Source organism: Rhea pennata, chromosome 2, assembly GCF_028389875.1.
Source record: "Rhea pennata isolate bPtePen1 chromosome 2, bPtePen1.pri, whole genome shotgun sequence".
Classification (NCBI taxonomy): domain Eukaryota; kingdom Metazoa; phylum Chordata; class Aves; order Rheiformes; family Rheidae; genus Rhea; species Rhea pennata.
This window is the reverse complement of record NC_084664.1, coordinates 142008200-142032583: the sequence shown is the minus strand read 5'-3', so window position 1 is coordinate 142032583 and position 24384 is coordinate 142008200. Positions and strand designations below refer to the sequence as shown.

The 24384-nt window shown below is 37.2% G+C and overlaps 1 protein-coding gene across 1 annotated transcript; it reads left to right on the top strand.

Moving 5' to 3' along the window:
• The first annotated feature begins 63 nt into the window (after positions 1-63).
• On the top strand, positions 64-24384 carry CIBAR1 (CBY1 interacting BAR domain containing 1). The gene is made up of 9 exons (XM_062568360.1): positions 64-163; positions 2047-2281; positions 4062-4130; positions 8797-8898; positions 11308-11313; positions 13031-13135; positions 14243-14356; positions 16840-16959; positions 23533-24384. The coding sequence occupies exons 1-9, from the start codon at positions 132-134 to the stop codon at positions 23638-23640; spliced, it is 891 nt and encodes a 296-aa protein (XP_062424344.1). The 5' UTR covers positions 64-131; the 3' UTR covers positions 23641-24384.

The window sequence follows — 24384 nt, the reverse complement described above, 5'->3', positions numbered from 1 at the left end:
CCTCCCCGCGGCGCCGGGGGCCGGCGAGAGGCGGTGGCGCCACCTCCTCCCCTCAGGGCTGGGGCGGCGCTTGGTGCCCATGGCAACAGGGCGCGCGCCGCGCCGCCTCCTCCCCGCCGGCCGCCGCCGCCATGATGATGCTGGGCCGCGGGCTGGACGCCAGGTAACGGCGGCCGCGGCGGGGCGGGACGGGGCCGCCGGCGTCCCGTGTCCCAGGCGAGGGGCAGGCTGCTGCCGTGCTGCGGCGGCGCCGCGCCTCGGCGCCCGTGTGGGGCCTGCCGCGGAGCCCAGGGCTGCGGCGGGGCCCTGCCGGCGGCGGCGGGGGGAGAGCCGGGCCCCGCCGCGCCTCGCCACCGGGTGACGGAGCCCGGCGGGCCGCCGAGCTCCCTGCGCCGCGGAGGCTGCTGCAACCGCCGCGTTTTAAAGCGCTTTGTAGCGCGGTGGCGGCTGGCGTAGAGGCAGCAAAACTTTGCTAGGCTTTGGGGCGCTAAGTAAAGGCTTGCGGAGAGGGCCAGCCTGCCGCTAGTGATTTTTTGATCTCCTTTAAGCGGTCTTTAAGGACGAATAATTAGGAAGAAAGAAAAAAGACCACCTTTTCCACACTCGTTTCCTGTGCTGGGGGCTGTTTCCACGAGATGACTGTGGGGTGAAAGCTGCGAGGCGTGTGTGCAGACGTGCTGCGGGCGGCTCGCTCCCGGGAGGGAAGGGGCGGTTTTTAGCGTGAAGACCCGTGCCAGCCAACACAATAGGACAGACCCCTTCACTGGAGACTTTGTAAGATACTGTTAATGCTGAAAAATTACTTCAGTACGTAACTGAAGTACGTCTTTCCCACTTTTGTTGTGATATCTGTGCTTTTCAAATGATTTGAGAGTCAAGCATGTCCTGGAGAGCTGAATAATTAACTCAGTGATTTTTTTTCTTCTTTAAAAGAACAAAAACTGTTATCAGCTACCTCTTTAGACTGCTTTTTATGAGGCAGCATAACTGGTCTTTGTCCGTAGCAGAACTTTTTCCTCAGATATTTTAACGGAACGATCATCTGCATTGACTGCATCGTTACTCAGTCTCAAAGTACTAAAGTTTTTCCAGTATTTCTGATTTTCATGTGTTACGATATTAAGTCAATATTTAAATATTGGTCACTGTTTAGATCTGGGATAATTTCAGAATATTAAGGGCAACTTCATAAAGAGGAAGGAAATCTTCATTTCTGTACCTTGCCAGGAGAGAATTAGGAGTGAATTCTCGTGCTAAAAATTTGGGCACTTTGCTCAAATCACTTCATTTAGACCATGAGGACTTCTTAGGAGCCAGTATACAGCAGTTACTGTTTGCTAATTGATTCTGTAGTGCTTCAACTGGAACAGTTGAATGAATTCACTGACACTGTGATCTGTTCTGTGCATCACCTTAAGCAAGAGACTCAAATCAAGAAGAGTGGATGTGATGGGCATTCTTCTTACTACCTGCTCTTGTTTTTAGAGTTGTCACCTCTGTATGTTTGTGTCTCTCTTTCCTAGGCATCTTTACCCTCAGTAGTGCTAAATCAATGTAATTAGATACCTGTTCCTAACTTCAGAAATGTAATACCTTTACAAAATTGCCCTCTAATGCCTAATTTTAATTTTTCCAACTACTGACTTGACTGTTTAGATTGCCAACTGGGGAAAGGTAGCTATATGACCAAATCTTCTTTGAGATCTGCTGTGTTAGTAACTAGTGCTTACAGTAATAATGAGCTATTGCTTAACCTCAGTAGGAAAATTTCTGAGGTCATTTTTTTTGTGATATGGGGTTTCCACTATTGAATCTTTATTTTTTAGCCAAATATAAATGCTACTTTCTATTTTTTTCTTAGTTCATCACTAGGCACAGATTACATCAGATTGTTAAAACATTATCTTTTTAAGAATAGATTTTTGATTTACACTGAAATGAGATGTCCTAAATCATGTATAAATTTTCTGTGGCATGATCATACAGTTTTTTATTCTGTACGTGTTCGCCATGTTAATTTTCATTTATTTTTCCTTTGGTGTCTAGAGACAATCAGACTAGACAAATACGAGATGCTGTTTCAAATGTGGAAAAACATTTTGGTGAATTGTGCCAAATATTTGCTGGATACGTACGTAAAACTGCCAGACTACGAGATAAAGCAGATCTTCTGGTAAACGAAATATATGCATATGCCGCTACAGAGACACCAAACTTAAAAGTTGGATTGAAAAACTTTGCAGATGAATTTTCCAGACTTCAGGATTATCGCCAGGCAGAGGTACAAGATTAAAGCTGTACATGTTGTGTTTGCCAACTGAACTTTTCAGTTACTCATCCATGATTAAAACGGTGATTAAAGTTTTATATACTCTTTATATGAGTATTTAAAAAAAGTATACTCTTCAATCTTAAGAGGATCAAGGAGAAAGCACTTTTAAATGTATTAGTAGCACATTGTGATAGGCTTCCAAAGCATTTTTAGTCTACTCTGCTGAAAACTTTAGTGAAAACTGCCTGTCATTAGTACTATTGAATACAGCAAAGCTATCCATGTGAATGCTAACAGAATTTGAAACAACAAGCCTTTTGCAGAGCATATAAATGAACTCTTAGATTTTTGGATTATGATTTATGGTTAATAAATTCTTTCTCATTTTGTGATTTGAGTTGTCTAGCAGTAACTGTGATAAAATCAGACATTTTTTCCTTTTGTTGAATCTGTTACCAGAAACAGCAGGGAAGAGAATACTGACTGGAATCCATCACTGGGCTCCTTGATAGCCAGTATATGCAGCTGTCAGGGACCACTGTAGGCTTCTGTAAGGCTGTGTTTCAACATTTGTTACTCTAGATCACGTCAAAGTACATGCTTGATTTGGACAAGGTGTGAAACTACAGTCACATTTCTGCTAGATTAGAGAGAGCCCAACCAGGCTTTGTGGCAGCTATAGATCTATGTGTGAGGCCATTCAAATTGTAATTTATGATCCAGAATTTTAAATGTAGAGATTCTTTTTATTATAATTGCTTCACAAGTATGCAAACCAATTTTTGGAGTACATGTTTTTTTTTCTTTCAATAGGGTATAGAAAACATCCATGTTTGGTTTTGAGAAGCTAAGAAGCATTAAAATTGAAAAAGGGAGTAAAGTACTTGACATTCTCAGTGTTTTCCAATAGGATTTTTTTAAAGGAAATATTCTAAGTCATCGTTATGTAGTAGCAAAGGATAAAATATACTTTTAAAAGAAGTTAATGAGATATCTAGTCTTTCTTACAAAGCAGAGCATTCTGAAAACACAAAAATACACATGGATCTTTCACTGTGTATTTAGAGACATACTTTTAAAAACAGGTAAGAAATCCAAGGATGTGGATTGTGGGATTTTCATAGGCTTTTATATACTTGACTCCCACTGTGCCACACACTGATCATTATTTTCTACTGACATATAGCAATTTCTCTGTATATTAATAGAGTAAATTTATATTATGGCATAAGATACATGTGAAATCATGCTGCATGATATCTTGGTTCTTTTTCACCTTTGAACAATGAATCTGTAATTTCAAGAGAACTGAAACAAAAATTCAGATGTACTCATTCATGAGAGCATTCATGTGTTTTGCACAACTTGTGGTAGGTTTTTGTATTATTTTTCAGTACCTGCAGTGCTGTTTCTCTTAGCCTTAAGAACAAAAGGGTTACGTTTCTTACAGCACATTTGACAGCAAAGATATTTCAGTCTATAATGTATTGACAAGTTTAAAGCAAAAACATTTATTTTTGACTTCTTAGGATAGAAAACTGTAGACACTTGAGATGCATTGCTGATCTTATTTGGCACTCAGTTGTTAGAATTCGTATTTTATTTATCCTTATGTGTTACAACTGAAATAAGAGGAATTCTTCTATAAATCAATTTTAGCTTCTCAAAATACAAATGACTTACTGATCCTTATTTTGGCAGTACTTCTTAAACTTTCATTCCCACTGTTTTCTGTTTATATGCACCAAAGGTACAGATGACTTTAGTGACCTTGTGATGTCTTTTGTAGGTGGAAAGGCTTGAAGCCAAAGTTGTTGAACCTCTGAAAAGTTATGGGACCATAGTAAAACTTAAAAGAGTAAGTTAAATGTGTATCTTCTCACAAAATGTTCTGGCCACTCAGAAATTTTTATTTTGCAAGAAAATTGTTTGTGATTTTTCTTATTGCAATTATAAATGTAACTAAAATATTTATATAAAATTACATCTGAGCTGGAGCTATGTATGTGTTGGAGGAAGCAGTTTTGATGTGAAGACAAGGATATGCACACTTTAGGCGGACAAAAACACACCTTAAAAAAGTGCCTTATGGATAATATAAGACTTTCTGGATAGTACAAATTCAGGTGAATGATATTTTCTTTATGAACAGTGTCAGTGTTATTTATTTATTTATTTAGAGTTTCAAAAGGTGAATGTATGTGTAATGCTTTTGATTTTTAGTCATCTATACACTGGCGTGGAGTATAGTTGGAGGCCTGTGGCTAGTTGAGTTCCCCAGGACTCAGTACTGGGTCCCATCCTGTTCAACTTTTTCATCAATGACCTGGATGAGGGGGCAGAGTGCCTCCTCAGCAAGTTTGCTGATGATACCAAGCAGGGAGGAGTGGCTGACACACCTGAGGGCTGTGCTGCCATACAGAGAGACCTGGCCAGGCTGGAGAGTTGGGTGGAGAGGAACCTGCTGAGGTTCAACAGGGGCAAGTGCCGAGTGCTGCACCTAGGGAGAAATAACCCTAGGCACCAGGACAAGCTGGGGGCTGACCTTCTGGAGAGCAGCTCTGCAGAGAAGGACCTGGGAGTGTTAGTGGATGACAAATTGACCATGAGCCAGCAATGTGCCCTTGTGGCCAAGAAGGCCTATGGTCTCCTGGGGTGCATTAGGAAGAGTTTTGCCAGCAGGTGGAGGGAGGTGATCCTGCCCCTCTACTCAGCCCTGGGGAGGCCTCATCTGGAGTACTGTGTCCAGTTCTGGGCTCCCCAGTCCAAGAGAGATATGGAGCTACTGGAGAGAGTGCAGCGTAGGGCTACAAAGATGATCGGAGGGCTGGAGCACCTGCCCCATGAGGAACGGCTGCGAGAGCTGGGCCTCTTCAGCCTGGGGAAGAGAAGACTGAGGGGGGATCTGATCAATGTGTACAAGTACCTGAAGGGAGGGTGTCAAGGGGATGGGCCAAACTCTTTTCAGTTGTCCCATGTGACAGGACAAGAGGCAATGGGCAGAAATCAAAGCACAGGAAGTTCCGCCTGAACGTGAGGGGGAATTTTTTGACTGTGAGAGTGACGGAGCACTGGACCAGGTTGCCCAGAGAGGTTGTGGAGTCTCCTTCTCTGGAGATCTTCAAGGCCTGCCTGGATGCAACCCTGTCCAACATGCTGTAGGTGACCCTGCTGAGCAGGGAGGTTGGACTAGATGATCTCCAGAGGTCCCTTCCAATCTTACTGATTCTGTGATTCTGGAGGGTTCTTAAGCTGTAGACATGATTAACTATTTCAGCAACGTACTTTTGAACTAGAACTGACTTCACTAAAGATGTAGAAGTCTAAATGATTTTTTTTCTGCCTACTGCCATGAACTTTGGTTAAAACTTCAACTAGCTGGTCTTCATTTATTGTTTGCAAACACTGGGCCATGTTTAGTGAGAATGTTGTGTCTCCTTGTGAAAAGCTAGCACAGGGCTATAGCTGTAGGACTGCTTTATCTAGTAACAGCATTAACTGCATTAAGTGAAACGAGACAGAATCTGTCATTAAGGCACTTTATAAAAAGGGAATGTACTTGTTAGTTTGTATACATTCTGGAGCAGATTCACTATCTTAGTGCTGTATGTAAAAAGAACTTTTGCTATTTCCTTCAAGTTGTCAGTGTGCTATGATACTAGATGTTTTAAAGAGGCCCAGGTCAGTCAGAATGAATGTTTGCCCTTTATCTGCTGATGTAATAAAAATGTTTTCAGTTGCATGTCCTAGTTCGAGCTGAGCAGGTTTGATTAGACATGCTGAATAGCTCCTTGGAGCAGGAATTCACAGCCTCAATGCAAAGCTAGTATGGTGTTCTCGTCCTGCAATGCAGCTTCAGTATAGCATTTTAGGATTTCTTTCTTTTTCGTTGTTCTGTACATCAGCCTCCATTTTCTGCTTTTTGGCAACTCTGTTTCTTCCTTTTTTTTTTTTTCTTCATATGGAACAGGACACGATTCCCATGTAGAGGAAAGGATTGGTTTGGGTTACGATCTCAGCAATTAAAGCAGGTAATAGTATGGTGATGAGGATTTACCAGCTCCTTGTCTGGTGGGCAGACACTAGCTGTACTTGTGATGCTTCGGAATTAGATGGTTGAACAGAGTTCTTGTATGTGAGTTTAAGAAATCGATAGCTCAAAGCAAGAGGGATTATGAACAATTTAATATTCTTCATACATGTCCTTTGTATCTCACAGGCTATTGCATTCCATCCAATTACTTCTTGGTATTAATTAAAGCATATTTTCCAAAAATGCACCCAATCTTGGTTGAAGACACTGGAAGAGAACATAGAATTCTTTGTGGTGGTTTGTTCTAGTGGTTAATCGATCTCAGTACTGTTGCTTCATTACTGGTTTTAAATGAAAGATTATTAATTTGAATCTGTCTAGCTTTAGTGCCGAATCTCTGGTTCTTGTTATGTACTTCCATTGTGACATTAAAGAAATGTATGATATCGTATCTTTTCTTGGTGAAAGTATGTAGATGTTAATCAAAATACTTTTCTTTTTTCAGTTTAGACTCTTAATTCTTTCATGACAATGGTATTTTCCCCAGCTTTTGAAAAGTTTTTATGGCTCTTCCTGTACTCTTTTCTTTTTTTCAACATTCTGCATAGAATATATATGTCTTCTCTTTACCCTATCTTTGTACATCCAAAACTTATGTAAAGCTTTATCACTATAACCACAGCAGCATCAAAACTTTCTGTCAGGCTTTAGCTGATGCAGAAAACTGCATTTGAGAGAGAGAACAGAGGTGGAGAAGGAACAATGCAGTCCTTGTAGAGATTTCCAAAGCCATTATGTGCTGGAAAAAATACTGTATTTTATTATGGTGTCCTCGGCATTTTTAAATATTCTCTGGATGGAGATCAGAAGCCTTTGAGCCGTTAATTCTGATCAGCTGTTTCAAATGAGCCTAGGAAGTCAGTGTTGTTAATGGAGCCCAGTCATTTTATAATGCTAAACATTCAGCTGTGACCATTAGATACAAAACTGCTTTGTTCTATGGGGAAAAAAATCTATTTTTGCCTCTTCCCTTTCTGTACTTTTAATTAAAAATTCAAAGTATAAACCATTTTAAAAGTTTATTATTATTATTATTCCTTTTCTTGTACCTACACCATTTTCATAGAGGATAAACCCCCCTCCAGCAGTCTTTTAGATGGCATTAAAAATAGCGTAACTTTTCTTTTGAAATAAAAATACAATATTAGTTGTGATAGGCTAAAAATATAATTGCTTTAATTATTAGAAACTAGTTCTGTGTCTTTAAAGACAAAGCACAATGACAGTCGCATACACAAGGGCATATAACCAATAAGGATAGAAACAAAAAACTTCCTATTTTGATGCTGACCTCATTTACAAACTCATTATTGAAGAAACATGCAACACTTCGAAACTTGGCAGGCTTGTGTTTGCGTTATTGCTCGTGGTCATAGGTTCCTAGAACTTTGGAAGAGATGCTCTTGATTTCATATCTTTCTGGGCCAAGTGAAGGAGACCTTCTCATATTAAAATTCTGAAGGAATTCCAGGGGACGAGCACAGGCAATTGTTGAGATGATAGTTTTTATTATATTTAATCCACTTGTCCTTCTGGAGTGGTAGATAAACGGGAACCATTCTTTTTTAGAGGAGATGATGGTTTGAAATGTATGCTCAATTCCTGCCTCGGTTAAATTTGATAAGGCTTATTCCTTTAGGTTTTGCCCTAAAGTACTGCCCCTGTAAATAGGAACCATCAAAATTAATGACTTCTTACATACCGGGAGCAATGGAGCAATATCTGACAGTAAATTTAAAGATCTCAAGTATACCAGGGTATTTACAAAATGCAGCTTAATAATATGATCAAGAATTTGAGAGTTGTATGTAAAGAGATTCATCTTTTCCAACTACATCATTACTAGGATGTGTCTTGTTCCAAATATATTTAAACACTTTTCTACCTATAACCCTTTCACTCATGGATTTTCTCTAATATCTTAAGATCTGTGTACCAGTTTTCTGTTCTTTATAACTTCTATTTCGTACTGACTAATGATTTTTTTTTATGTTTTCTTGAGGTTTTTTTTCTTTTACTGATATGTTATATGTCACTGTCTAGTTTTAAATGCCACCTTTACTTCATTGCTAAGTCATGGGGCTGTCCAGTTTCCGATTTGGGAATTTCAGGTTTTGACTATCTACTGCACTTTTCTTGAAAACTGTTAATTTCTTTTTCTTTTCTTTCTTTCAGTCTTTTTTTTTTTTTTTTTTTTTTTTTGTCACATTTTAAAATCTAGTCTGTGATACAGACTTGTGCAAGTGCTAAACTCTATCAGTCCCCGTTGACTTCTCTTTCAGGAGATCACAGGAAAACAGGAAAAGATCACTAAAATCTGGTTTTGTTTAAAACAGAAGTTTTGTTTGTTTTCTAGGTAATCCATATATGAAGAAAAACATATTTCATATTATCCTAGATTTCAAATATGTCCAAAACATTTTACTTCCAGGATGATCTTAAAGCAACCTTAACGGCCAAGAATCGGGAGGCCAAGCAGTTATCTCAACTGGAAAAGACACGTCAGCGGAATCCATCAGATCGACACATTATTGTATCCTCTATTTCTAGTGACTATAAGAAAAGGGTTTTTTTAAATTTCACAGGAATTAAAGGTAGAGTGTTTAGAAAGTAGTATGAAAGGAATATTCTTTGCAGAGCTCTTTTCTATGTTGATTTTGCATCTCAGAGTTTGTGATAATGTTGCTTATAATAGCTGCTTTATTACCTACTCCTTTTTTGACTGAAAAGAAACAGTGAAGTATCTGATGTATATTTGAAAGAGAGGTAGGCATACATTGCATCTAGGATATTAGAAGTTTTCTAAAACAAGTCTAATCAGACATTTCCTTTTCTTATTTCTGCAGATTTTGTGTTTTGTTGTTTTTTCTCTCTGTCATTTTGGTAGTTATCATTCTTCCTTGTACCTAGATGGAATATGAATTTCCTCCAACTGTGAGATTAAGTACGACAGAAAAAGCTGCAAGTCTGTTAGCAGAATACTCCACCAGACTACTCTTCCTCCCAAAAGACCAGTGACCTTCCATAGTATACTATTCTGTATCACAATGAAAAATTAAACCTCTGCAGAATTTCCATAAAAATCACATAAAAGATTCAAATTCTGAAACAATCAGAATCTACAAAATGTCAGATTTAAGGTCATCGGGGCAGTCTTAGTTTAGTCCCCTTGCACCCATATATTATGACATGGCAGTTAAGTAAATGATCATATGCTTTTTTTTTTTCCCTTGCATTTTGGAGTTAGACTCAGGACTGTGTAGTGAAGCAACCCAATTTGCACCATCTCATCAACTTTATTTCAGAAATGAGAAGCAATATAGTGTTTGTTTGGGCATGGGACTTCACAAAGAGACAAAATGGCTATGATGACGAAATGTTACCCTGAGAACTGCATTCTATTTTTGTCTCTGCCAAAGAGTTCCTATGTAATACTAATCAATCAGTTAAAGCAAAGGATGACTAACTAGTGTTCCTCATGTAATGAATACACACAGATATCAGCCTTAAGGTTGGAACTTGAGTTGTGATGCAGAGTTCTCCTCCTTTAGAATTAAAGGAGTAAATAATAACACTAAGCTATTCTCCCTGAAGGAAGACTGTGCCCTTCCTTCCTCTCCCTTCCCCTCCCTCACCTCTAGTAATTCCCAGTTGATTTCACAGATATATTGCTGACATCTAGCTTGTTTTTTCTTGTTTCTTTGCTGAGCTGCTTCCAAATATCCTTCTCTAGTGTAGTTTCTTAGAACAGCTGTGTTTTCTGTACTGAAGACTTTGCCTGAAAAGTTACTAAATCTCAGTAGAGTCTACTTTTGCATATGCCCAGCGGCACCAGATGCTATACGCTCGTATTTTAAAGTGATCAGAACAAAGTACAAAAATAGTATAAGGAGCAGGAACCTGTTGTGTGACTTTGTTAGGCTTCCTTGGGCCTGGAAGAAATAAAACACTATATATATAGCACTATAAATGCGCCCTTTGCATTGTTAGAGAAAGGAACAGCCCCGGTAGAGTAACTTATATGGCAGAACTTGTGGTAAAGAAATTCTGCTGGGAGGTGGAAACAATGCATTTGAGCATTTGTAGACTGAAAAGAGGTCACATTTCTTTGGGGTAAAACTTCTTGTCCCCATCTTCTTTACTGATGCCCTGCACAGTGTCCACTGTCTAGCCTTTACTTTATGGCACTTCAGTCAGTTTCTCTTCCATGCTGCCTGGGTCCCAGCTAAAGTAATATTCAGAACAGATGTTAGCTGCAAGATATTAGATGCAAACTTAATTCCTATACCTGCCACCCCCCATTCACAGAGATGAAACATTTAATTTATCTGAGTTAGGCTGGAATATGTTTGTTTGCTTTTGGAGAATGTATGTGGGTAAGCTTTTTTGGGCCTGAGAGAGGCTTGACCACATTCACTGATGATAGCATAGCTGTTAGGTCCCGGTCTTGGTTCTGTTGTTGTTGTGCAATTGTAAAATACCAGCAATTATCAACTTTGGCCATGCTTAGCAGAAGATCTGTACTTGGTCCCACATTGCAAGTCTGTATTACAAAAAGTAGGGGTAGTAGAGCTTTGCAAAGAAAACCTTATCAGATTTTTTTTAATGCAAATACATTTTTAATAAAAAATCATGTTCCAAAATGGTCTACCTAGGTTATCTGAATTAAAAAACAAGCAAACTCTCAGTCTAAGACAAACACCTGTCATGAAATATTTCAGCCTGAATGCTCGAATTCTGACAAAGTTATAATAAATTGTAAATACCATCCTATAACAAGAAGTTTTAGACACTTTAATGATAGCAGCCTCTATATATGTAGGTATTTTCAAATATCTGAAGTAAATACCTCACAATATATTAAAAATGAATGTGGAAATAGCTATTTTGATAATGAATATTGATCATTATTTTGCCATTTTTCCTTTACTTATATTTCCAGTCACAGGTTGGTATTGCAGAAGAGAAAACATCAGAATAAAATCTTTAATTTCAAACTGCTATTCTGCAAACTCTGCAAGTTCTGAAAGTTTAAACATTTTACTCTACAGCAAACAAATTCCTTTCTCAAAGCATCAGCATGCAAAATCTGCCCAGTCTATTTAAGATGGATCAAGAAGATACATTTCATTATCACAGAAAAAACATGTAGTATTTGCATGTCTAATGACTGCTTATGCATAACAGCTGCTTTCTTTTAAAAAGAGCAAATGATTGTTATAATTGAGAATACACAAAATGTCTTGTCTTGGTCTGTTTCCCTCCTGTTTGGGGGGAAAAATCGAGAAAGGGAAATGAACAAGACCAAATTCAATACTTAAGATCACTATCAGTTTTGTTTACCCAGTAATGGCAGAATTGTGTCTGTGCAAACTTTTAAACTTTGGAAGGAGATTTTTTTTTCAATCCTGGAATAGTAGGTTAACAGATTTTAATCAAAGGAAAAGAAGCAACAGAGTATGTGTTATGCATTAGGTTCCAAGAGACAACACTAAAAAAATAGGTCATGGGAACTGGGCCCATGGAATCTGCTTCCCTGCCACAGCACATGTAAAGAAGTTTTTCTCCAAGTTGCATTGTTGGAGAAATAGGAAGAATCCAACATTTTGATCGTAGGATCAATTGCTTGATGCATACACTATTTTCAGTTTCCAGGGCAGAATAGATTCCTGAAGATACTCACTAACAGAGCTTGTAATTAAAAACTGTCTTGGCTAATCCATGATGTTTCACTGTCATTTTATGGAAAATACTTAAGACCCAAATGTTGCAGTCTTCAAGTGCGAACTCTTACACCTTTGTAAGAGTACACAGTTCTTAACCAAAATAGCTTCAAGATCTTTATTTAAATGGTACTGTGTTGTTTTTTATATATCTAATAACTGTATCAAAATGCATGTCTTTTATGCTTTTTATAATAACAAAACAAGACAAAGTGTATCAGCATTTTGTATTAGGGATTGGTTGGTGTGTCTTTTTCCCAGTGTCCTATTGAACTTACTCCAATTTTTTTATAAAATAAATGTTTTAAAACATTTTTATAAAATAGCCAAAATATTTTTGGATCTGAAAATGATACTGACTCTCCAGTCTATCGATACTTACCAGCAAAGTGCATTAGTTCCAACTGCTATATAGTCCACTGACTATTTAAATAGTCTACAAAGACCAAGTTCAGCACTACAAAAGATTTGTTCTACAGTGAGTTAATCTACACTCAGAAGAAAGAGTGGTCTCAGTCTCTCATCCACCACTCTGGCCTGCGCACTCCTGCCCTCTCTTTATAACAGCTCTAGAAAACTATTAACTTTTTTGAAGGGTAAACCTATCTGCATGGTTAATTCCCTGAACCTAGTCACTGTGTAACCAGGTAAGGTCAGGAGTAGCGTAGTGGAATTAGCAGATGAGCATTGCAGAAAATGGATTGGGGCAGCAGGACCTTCCCTATTGACTGGAGCTAGTCATTTTTCCTGTTTCATGTTGAAGACATGACAGTATAGAAAATATTTATTTGTTTATTAAGCTATAAGCAAATATGCAGATACAGTAACCCAGACGTCTAATATTTTGAAAACCCAAATTTAAAAGTTTTCGTTGTAATTATAGCAAATAACTTTGTATGTGTCAAATACAGGACAGATTTCACCTTTGTATTGTTTTATCAGGCTGAAAGTGAATTGCAGAGAGCTTCACTGGATGCAACTCGAACAACTCGGCAATTAGAGGAGACCATTGATAATTTTGAGAAACAGAAAATAAAGGACATAAAAGTATGTGTGCTCACATTTCAGCATATGACATCACATTTCATCTTGCATCTTAAAATTACTATAGTTACTCTTTGGCAAAATTAATGTAACTTAGCATTTAGTTAAGTCTATGTAAATATAAATTGTATGATATTCACAAGTATTTCCTAATCAAAAGAGTATGAAATTGCATGTAATTACAAAATGAATTATTCTTCCAGTTTTGTCGGCTTCAAGATTTTCCTGGATTAGATTGTTTAGCATCTGCAGTGCCCAACAGTTTTTGTGTTCTACTTTGCTAGTAGTTGCATTTGTTAGTTGAATGATATGTGCATTAAATCAGTAAAATAAAGAGTAAGAGTGATAAGTAAACAACATAACTGTCCATGCTGGAATTTGGTCACATTACTGGAATTAGTCTTACTGATGCAGAAAGTGTCAAATGTTTAGTGACTGCTTAAGTCCCAAAGACTATAGCAATTGAGAAAGGCTTAAATTATGTGATCTCATATTTAACTATACAATTGCTGAAGTGAAATACTTTTTCTTAAAAAAAAAAGAAAAAAGAAAATAAATATGAAAGAATTAAAATGAGTTAAAAAACAAACAAACCCACTAGTATTTGGTGGAACATGAACAAGATTGTGTTTAGGAGACACCATTGTAAAGGGAAGGATTTTCCTATACATATATTAAAATTATTATATTATTATATTTTATATAATTATTTCTAAATTAAATATATTTTTAAAGTTTACAGATAATTTGTTCCAAAAAAGTTAAAGGTTGCTATCAGTAAGGCAAAAGGCAGTGAATGGTTTTTGCAAATAGATTTTGTGATCTCCTTTCATTTTCTCCTAAGAAGTGTCCTCTTTGCTTTTCAAGTGTTTATTTAAAATTTAGTATGAATTGACAATTTGGTAAGTGACAACTGGATAAGTGACAGCCCAACTAACACTGTATTTAAATTTTAAAATTCAGGTCCAACTTCTTACTACAAAAAATACTTGGTTTTGTGCGGTCATTTGTATAATAAAAGTATCACACACACAGTTCAGTAAGTTCTTGTATTTGAGTAGAAATGTACTTTACTGCATTAAGAAATCATTTGTTTTCGTTTTCTTTTAGAACATATTTTCTGAATTTATAACCATTGAAATGTTATTCCATGGGAAAGCTTTAGAGATTTATACCGCTGCCTACCAAAATATCCAGAATATTGACGAAAATGAAGATTTAGAGGTAAGAGTAATTAAGATTTACTTTTCAATTTATTTAATACAGTCATTTTTTCCACACTCTGAGCTACGTATGTTCCAGGCAAAAAAATGAGGTGAGCAGAACAATCTGTCATTGTACATTGAGCCATTTTTGCACCATTCTGACAAGGAGTTTACAGACCATACAAGTTTATAAACTCAGAAATTTTAAAAGTAGATGAGAACAGCAGTGACTATCTAATCTTTTGTACAAAATACAGATAAGAGACTTTTACTAAATTAATTACTGCTCCAAGCCGAGTTCAGTTACAGTTATTAAAAGACAGCTTCTAGGACTACTTCTGAAGTAAATCTTGCTATAAAGATGCACAGTAAAAGAAAATCTTTTCATTACTCTGATAAGATGTTCTAAAGACTAATTACTCCATTAAAGATCTGTATTTTCTTTCTATTCTGAATTTTGCTGTTTTCATCCTGCAGATATTGTTTATTAGGCTGTTGCTAGAGTGAAGAGACATTTGTTACCATTTTTTTTTGACATGTGACAGCTTGCCTTCAAGTCACCTTTAGTCTTGAGATACAATTCTCATGGACATTGGACCTTTAAACTTACTATTATTTAAATGGATACTGTGTGCATGTATTCAGTTTGTCAAGGAAATTGGACCATTCCCAATACTTCTGTCTTTTGTAAGTCTTACCAGTAGTAATATTACTTCTCCATGACATTGTATAGGACTAAGGATAGCTATAGTCAATCAATGTTCAATCAATTAAATCGTTTACATATGTAAGAAAATGATTCTTTTGTAAATCTTACTAGTAGAAATATTATTTTTTCCATGACATTGTATAGGACTAAGGATAGCAGTATCAATCAATGTTCAATCAATTCAGTCATTTACATGATTCTTCAGTGAGGGTCATATTTGTGACTCAATAGCTTTCTCTTTTGTTAACTTCATTTAAACTGTGCCATGTCAATGTTACATTATTCTAATTACATAGTTAAAATACCATGTATCACTGTATCAAAAAAAAAAAAACCCTCTAAGTCAGTATTGTATCTTTTGCAACCAAATTTCTGACTTAATAACTTCTGTTAATTTGACACCATTTACTTCCCATAAAAATATTGACTGGTCATAATTCTACCATCTTCCTTCAGTTTATTAAAAAATTCTTGCATCAAATACTGTTTTCAATATCAGGCTGCTAGTCCTATAATTTACTATTTGAATAATTGAAAGAATTAGTAAATACAATGAAGACTGCATTTTCCCCTGTATTTAAGACTTTTCCCAAATTGTTCTTGAGCTGCATATGTCTCTTAAGCATTTCAGGTGAAATTCTTGTGACGTAACTGTGATTGGCAGCAAAGATTTGCTGGTGAAAGTGCAAAGCAATTCACCTCCCCCCAAAATGGAGAGCCTGTCTGGGGGTTATCATTTCTAGCTGGGATTGATATTTCTAGCTCAGCATGAAACTCAGCTGCACATCTAGACTAGGCCTGCCTTATACTACACAATATGTGCTAAGACTTCACAGAATCATAGAATCAGTAAGGTTGGAAGGGACCTCTGGAGATCATCTAGTCCAACCTCCCTGCTCAGCAGGGTCACCTAGAGCATGGTAGACAGGGTTGCATCCAGGCAGGCCTTGAAGATCTCCAGAGAAGGAGACTCCACAACCTCTCTGGGCAACCTGGTCCAGTGCTCCGTCACTCTCACAGGGAAGAAATTCCCCCTCACATTCAGGCGGAACTTCCTGTGCTTCAGTTTCTGCCCATTGCCTCTTGTCCTGTCACATGGGACAACTGAAAAGAGTTTGTCCCCATCCCCTTGACACCCTCCCTTCAGGTACTTGTACACATTGATCAGATCCCCCCTCAGTCTTCTCTTCCCCAGGCTGAAGAGGCCCAGCTCTCGCAGCTGTTCCTCATAGGGCAGGTGCTCCAGCCCTCTGATCATCTTTGTAGCCCTGCGCTGGACTCTCTCCAGTAGCTCCATGTCTCCCTTGTACTGGGGAGCCCAGAACTGGATAGAGTACTTGAGGTGAGGCCTCCCCAGGGCTGAGTAGAGGGGCAGGATCACCTCCCTCGACCTGCTGGCAACAGTCTTCCTAATGCACCGCAGGATACCATTGGCTTTCTTGGCCACAAGGGCACATTGCTGGCTCACTGTTGCAGATTTACATCCCCCCAGATGTAAATCACTGCTAGGATTCTGCATTCCCACAGATCTCTGAAGAATGTACACCTGCCCCACATAAAGGTGTTGATATGTGTGGCATGTGTCTCAGGGTGAGGGATGTCTCAAGGAAGTTACTTCTGCTAAAAGTGATCCCAAGTGATCCATCCAAATTGGAGCTGATACATATTTCTACAGCAGGGTTTTGTTACAATTGTCAAGCGCTGCATTTCTTTTAAAGAGCTTTAGGCCTGTAGACTGTTAGCTTGCAATCTGTATCATTGCACCAAAAACACAGTTTTCTTCATCTGAACAGGTTTTTCGGAGCTCACTCTATCCACCTGACTATCAATCTCGCTTAGATATAGTTCGTGCAAATTCAAAGTCCCCCTTGCAAAGAACTGGCTCCTCAAAATCTTCATTGAGAATGCTACAGGTAAGAAAAATTAAATGCTGAATCATAGTAGGGAAAGAATGTCTTAAGCAGAGCCTTAGCTAATGTATAATAGGTAAAGGGACTTCCAAGCCTATAGAGATCCTATTAAGCTTTTAATAATGCAGACCAATAATAGCTGTGCAAGCAGCATTGTTTAGTTTGAAGATGGCCATTTCCAGTAATGTAATTTCCTTCAGTAACAAACTGTGAGTTCTTGCAGAGCAGATGAACACTAGGAGCTTCTTAGAAATTAAAATGATATTCTTTAACTTTTGTATAGTTAGTGACAGGAACCACCAGCTGCACAGTTCAGACTAGTAATACATTCTAGCAAAACAATGACCTATACCCTTCCCTTTATGCTCCAGAAATTCAGAGCAGGTGAGGGAAACGGCTGGAGTAAGTGCCACAGTTTTTGAACTAGCTGCCTTGCAAAAGTATTTGACTCATTTGCAGCAGTAAATTTGCAGGCGTTATCTCAAAATGGCTAAACTATTTTTCTTTATTATAGTTTTAATCCAGTAAGTAATATTATTCTTACTGGTATACCAGGAAAAGACAAGATGCCCCAATTTAAAATGCATCCCACCTTTCCGTTTTGGATGCAGTCACACACTGTTTGCCATACTAAAAAGTTAGTTTTCTTGACATTACACACAGCATTACCCTTTCTCTGCTCACAAGTCATACTGGATCATTACAGTTGAATCATTCTGTTGCTGAAAGCATGATTCATTCCATTTCAAAAAGATGAAAGAATGCAGTGTTTAAGTGCATGAAGACAAACCTTGACTTTGAATAAGCTGCCCACCCTCAGAGTCAGACAAGTAAATTTCAAGTACTGGCTTCCTTGACTGTAACTAATCAAGAAAGAGCTTGTTACTAAAAATCTAGAAATACCCAATTTCAGTTAAATACCATCAACGTTATTTTTGGTGAAAGAACAAATGCCATAAATAAAAGGCTAATAAACCCCCCATAAAATGAAGATTCATGCACTGGATGTTCAGATCTAGAGCATCTTGTTCTATGAAGTCATAGTAAAAGGCAGTGCTGAGGTCCAAAGCCAAATTATGAAACTGTAGTGTGCCCCAAATTGAAAGCCAGATCATTCATTCTCAGAACACTATCAAAATTCTGATAAGGCATGCAAACCTTTCTCAAAAAGGTTTAGTTGGATTCACTGTGGTACAATGTATCAAAATGACAGGACACTATTGTTCAGGACTGGGCATCTCTTAAAGTACTGAGTGCTGAGTACTGAGAACATAAAAGTTTTTACCTTTAGATTAAAAAGTAAAACCACACCTGCGTTGTTTATGACTCATTTTTCATATGTGAGATCCCTACTGGTTTTCTTTTAGGCTTTTTATTTAAGCCAGCCAGTGAAGCTATCTTATCATCAAAGTAAAAATTGGCTACCTGAAAGGTATGCAAGTGACAGTTTCCTTTACTTCAGATGCATTGCCTGAAGACAGTATAGGACAGCTACTGTGAAGCGTCCAATTTCTTCATCCCCCAAAAATATACATTGTAATTCTACAAATTCATAAAGAGTTCAGCTGTTTCGATAGTCTCTTTGGTAAACAGGTACATGCCTACTTCAGTCTAGGAATAAGATGACAAGTCAACCTTAGGTAAACTGTTGTGGTTGATTTAAAAGAGGGGAAAAAATAGGCATTGAGACAGGGTACCTCTAAAAAAAGCAGCTTTATTAGGTTCTGTCATTCAAAGAACTGAGATTAATGACAGTCTACTTGTTCAGGCTGACCAAAGTAAGAGAGTACATGGAAAGAGATTGTTTTTTTCTGTCTCATGGTGCACTAGGGTCATGATCTTGAAGAAAGGTTTATCAATTCATTTTTGAACACCAGAGAAAACTGGTTATTACCTGCTTTGAGAACACCCTGTAGCGCTGGAAAACAGTATCAAGGGTAGTAGAATCTGTAAGTTACTCTGAGGCACCATAGATAGTTATATTTTTTGGACTCTGTAAAAAACAGGAATCTGAATGTATCGCACTGAGATTTCTCCCGGAGGTGATAGAAAATTCCATTTTGGCTAATATACAGGTTTATTGTACTTTTCTCCTGGGCACCTCTTTTGGCTATACATTTTGGACGTTAATGTTCTCTTAACCTTGTATTTGAATACATGAGAAGTAAAGGGAGTTATCTAGAGCTAGAGGGAAAGCACTACACATTTCAAGATAAATGTCACCTTAATCTGCTATGCTGTATGTCTGAAGAAGAGAATCAGAGAGCAGAAGAAAAGAGGTGGAATACCTTACTTACCGTGGTCAGTAGAGGGCAATAAAGATGATGCAGGCATCCCATTCACCCTCTCACAAATAGCCTTTTTTAATTCAGCAAATAGTATATTGTAGTTAACTGCATCAGTATCTGCACCTTGAAACTAGGGGCCATAATCCCTAGATTATATGTCCTGCTACCAAATGTCCTGCTACCAAATAATGTTGTACTGAGCAAAATCTTCAGGTGACTTGTCTCACATCTTATGTGGATCTTACACTTCTGAAGTTTCCACATCTGTCTAGTTTCATACTACATAATGATCTTCTACTGACCATAATGCAGTAGTTATGAATTTTCAATTTAAAGCAGTTAGAGCTGGAATATGCAAAGATCACTTACAGACAAGAAAATTACATACTTCTGGTATTTTTTAGTTCAGTCTTCATAGAATCAGTAAGGTTGGAAGGGACCTTTGGAGGCTCCACAACTCTTCTCCCTCTTGATTTTCATAGTTTTCAGCTTTCACTCAGAGTAGCTGAAGAAATTGAATTCCTCTCATCATAGCTACCAGTCATCGTTTACCACACAGTACTATAAACCAGAAGGAGAAGAGCAATGGGCAGTCCTGCTAGGAAGGGTTAATGTCCCAAGCTGCACTGACAGTAAAACCATAAGACCTGTATTTTTTCACTTCTATGCAATTAAAATGATTAAAATAGAAAACATTAATGTACCAGAAACAGTATCAAGCTGTTATTCATAGGGTGACTCCCCATTGTGAGAAAACCTTTTGGGGGGGTTGGGGATTTTGTTTTTTAAACATGGAACTTACAGATATTTAATTTTACACACATGCTGAAAATCTAGGCAAGTTTTCATGACAATCCTTAGCAAATTCCTGCATTTTGTGTTTTACTTACTTGGCAATTTATCTTTGGTGTTTCATTTTACTGATTCAGATTGGTATGCTGTTTTTAGCCAGAACTATAGCAAAAGAGAATTCTGTTTTCCAAACTTTTTAAGGCATTTTAGATCAAGGTAAACAACACAATTTTTATCCACCTGCATTTCATATAGCCAGCTGTTTTGCATTTGCCCTTCTAGAACAGCAAAATCCTAGAACATCACGAATGAAACAGTGTGCCGCCAGGTATTCCAGCACTGCCTGCTGTATAGGACAGGAGGAGAACATGGCTTAAGAGAGACAGACTTACCACAGATTCCTCCATCTGACAGAAATAGCCAGATTGCCATCCTTTCTGTAGGACATGCAGCAAAATACGCAGCTAAACAGCCTGGGCAATGACAGCCATACAAAGACTAGAGAATTCATTTTCACATGAAATTGCTTATGATTAGAAGCAAAAAATTATCTTTTTTTTTTTAAGATCAAATTATTTTTCAGCATCAAGTAATGTAACATTGGTATACTTCAGCTTTATGGCAAAGTAAAGGTATTTGAGTCCCTAATTTCCTTTATCATTTTCCGTATTTTGATCCAATTTAGTTCTTAGGTTAGTCATTTCCCAGACACCTTACTTCCACCAGTGACAGTATTTATTTAATCTACAGCTTGGTCAAAGGTAGTTGACTAACGAGCAGAGAAAGCTTTAAACCCCCAATAGCACCTCTTATTCTAGAAAAGAGGAATCTTTTATTCAGAAATGTGACTGAAGCTCTACTTAAGAACTTCAGATGCTCTTAAATAAAACACACTTGGAAAATTAGTCTGTCAATTGAAATGAAGCTACCTTAACAGGCTTAATTTGCAGCACTTCCATTTCCCCAATTACAAATCAGTGTTGCTGTCTTTTTTTCTTTCACGGAAGGATAAAGGATTGCTTTTTTTAGGCACTTAGCCCAAAGTTAACCCAGTTTCCTCCAATGATTAAGTTAATATTCTGTTATATTTAGAGATGTGTAACTAAGTTAGTATTTGCACCAAGCTCAATTATCTGCATTGCCTCGGATCAAATTGTCTTTAAATATGACAGCATCAACAACCCTAAGGATTTTTCTAGTTCCATTATTTCGATGATTACAGTTTATGTACACACAAAAGCCTGTGTTACTGTTCCACATAGCTGTTCTACTCAGCTATACACTCCACGTAAATTATAAAATCTCAAAGTCAGAGTTTAATAACCAGCTTCTAAGAACTTTTAAAATAGGGGGCAAGTTTTGTCTTCAGTACTGAAGTCTACAGATATAAGCATATGTGAGAAAACTCAGGAATCATAACTGAAAAATTAGCAATTTCCTGAGCACACTATAAATGAGAAAATTCACAAACATGGTACGTAATGCCTACATAATCACTAGACTAATTGTGAAGCACTTTTGTTTAAGTACTGCTCCAAAGTGTCATATTCATACCTCTGTAAAAAGAACCAAGTTCTTTAAATGATGGAAATTAAAAGACGACTTTTTTTTTTTTAAGGCACAAAGAACTCCCTTCATTCCTGGCAGTCAAAAGACATGCAATAACCCAGCCTTGCAGAATAGTATTTTACTAGAATCGTTGCACTATGTAACACACAATAAGTACTTTAAATTATATATGTGTAGCACCAAATCCACTACTGGCTCTACTCACACATAAAATAAATGAATATTTGCTGCAGTGGCCATATGATAGTGATAATGCAGAATATGGTAAAAATAATGATATAATAGATAATATGTTTGTGAAGATAAGCCGTAGAGAGAAGATTTTTTGAATTTAGGATTATTGGAAAACTTCTCAGTAGAATAAATATCTGAGAGTCTTCATTATGCAGCAAGGAAATTGAATTTCATTAAACAATATGTTATTTCTTGTTACTTTCCTATAACAGTTCTTTGTATTAGTAGTACATCTAATAAACACTGTAAGTGGCAGTCATTTTTTTGGATTGATGGAAAAACAGCCTTGAACTGAAAAGATTTTAAAAACAAAAATAACCCCAAAACCAAATCCAAGCCTTAGAATGATAAATATGTTATGTTTTGTATGTTTGTACCTATAGATATTGCTTTAATATCTTTCTCTTTTGCTTTACAAATGAAAATTTTATTTTCAGTGGAAAACTAAAGAAGCTTTGCTTAATTACAATCAATCATATTCCCATTTAATGGATATTCTAAATATAAAGAAAGAAAAATTATTTGAATTAAGCAGTATTGACACAAGAAAAAATGGACCAACTGGCCATAAATAAGTATAGAGAATCACAAAATTATGACCAGCATGGAAGCTAGTTTCAAGAAGTGTTAATTAAATGGTGCGTGATTGCTTGCAACAGAATTGACATGGGAGCTATTCACACAAAACTTTTCTGTGAAACAAAAAAGGTCTGGTGAAATATGCCCCCCCCCCCCCCCCCCCCCAAAAAAAAGATAGCCTCATTTTGGTCACTATGACTCATAGAGCTCATTACACTGCAGTAGGCTATACACTAAAATAATTTTAAGCTTCAGTTAAAGAAACAAATGGAAAATTAGTTTGCTGTTCATGAAATAAATGAGAATTGATTCTTTCAAAGAACTGCTGAATCTAAAATCATTTTTCAAAAGCATTCCTAAATGCTTTTCAAAAAGTATCTCTATTGGTGTAGAATTTGATGTTCCTTTCTAAAATAAATAAATAAAAAAAAGCCCTGTATTCTAAGTTCTAAATGTTCCAGCTTCCTTGAAGAATACATCTTCAATAGGAATTAGCTGGGTCCCTCATTAGAAAAAAAAGTAGTTTAGATGGCTGAATCCATCAGATGAGCTGAAAGCCTGTCAGCAGTCATTTCTTGAATATAACATTTGATGAACTGAAAAAGGACTAAGGTATTATTCTGAAGGGCAAGCACTGATGGGCAGGAAAAGTTCATACATAAATCAAGACACTGCTAGTAAAGTTTCTGCTAGTAAAGTCTCAAAAACAGCTTAGAGTAGCATAATGTTGGGTTTTTCATTTAACTGGAAAAGTTTGGCATCTTCAATTTTTTTCCCTGACACACATCTTCAGCTTGTTATCTGAATTGCCAACCCAAAAAGTACCTGACTTACACAATGTTGGTTTTTATCGGTACATAGTTTTCCCTTTATATAATAGCTCTCAGAACCGTGTGGCTTTTTTAGATTTTAAAATTCATTTACTGTATTTCTATTCTGTACTAGAAGATGAAGTAGCAAGCATTTCATAAACCCTGCTCCTCCTCTCCCTACCCCTTCCCTCCCCCCAAAAACCCAGGAACAATGTACAAGTGCTTAGATTTTGAATGTTCACAGAACAGTTTTCCTTCCAGGAAAACAAACATACTTGATATATCTGGAATTGTGGTTTTAGCAGATTTCCAGCAGTCGACTAAGAAAAGATGATGAAGAAGAGGAGGAAGAAGATGAAGAAGAAGATGAGGAGGAGGAGGAATTAGATGCTACTAAGGAAGAGAGATAACAAAACTTTTCTAAGTCAAGAGGGGGTTTAACTGATTGGGAAAAAAAAAGACTTCACCTAATGGCTTGTATGTATTGATGAAAATTTTCACTGAGATTGTATTTTTAAAATTCCAACGGGTGCAAGAATTTTGTACTAACAGTACACTGTTCTACAGATTAGAAATGATCAGTTTTGAAGAATGGAAATAAATCTGCTGAAAATGGACAATTTCAGTAGACAGAAAATGAAACATTTAAATACACTTCTATGTTAGATTTGTGTAGCTGTTATATCGCAGTCATGTTTACATAAACTTTCATGATGAACAGTGTCCAAAAACTGCACTAAGCTGACAAGCAGTTACGAATGTGGGAGTTTGCTTGTCACTTTGCCAATATGTTACCTGATTCTCTAGACACGCACACCCCTTGGATTGCCTTCTAGCTATAACTGCCATTCTGGTTGTTCTACACCTTCAAATAACCGTAATACTCAAGAAATCCATTATGGCAGCAATCCTGCTACATTTCAAACCATGGCTGACAGAAAGCAGAGGGATAGTATTGTCTTCTCATTTTTATTTTCCGTGGGCTTGACTGATCTGATTTTTAATCAATTCCTTTACATGTATTTATTCATTCATGTACAGAATGAAGCATTAACAAAAGTATAAGGGTCTGGCCAAACATCACTTTTCATACTGCTTTGCTTTTAAATAAAAGTGCCTTCATAATAAAATTAATTTTACTAATTGACATTTTA

Excerpts from the sequence above, each read along its gene's own strand:
- CIBAR1 (XM_062568360.1), top strand. The coding sequence starts at position 132 with ATGATGATGCTGGGCCGCGGGCTGGACGCCAG. Across the intron at positions 164-2,046 it reads GGCCGCGGGCTGGACGCCAG|AGACAATCAGACTAGACAAA; the intron begins GTAACGGCGGCC and ends TTTGGTGTCTAG. Across the intron at positions 14,357-16,839 it reads ACGAAAATGAAGATTTAGAG|GTTTTTCGGAGCTCACTCTA; the intron begins GTAAGAGTAATT and ends TCATCTGAACAG.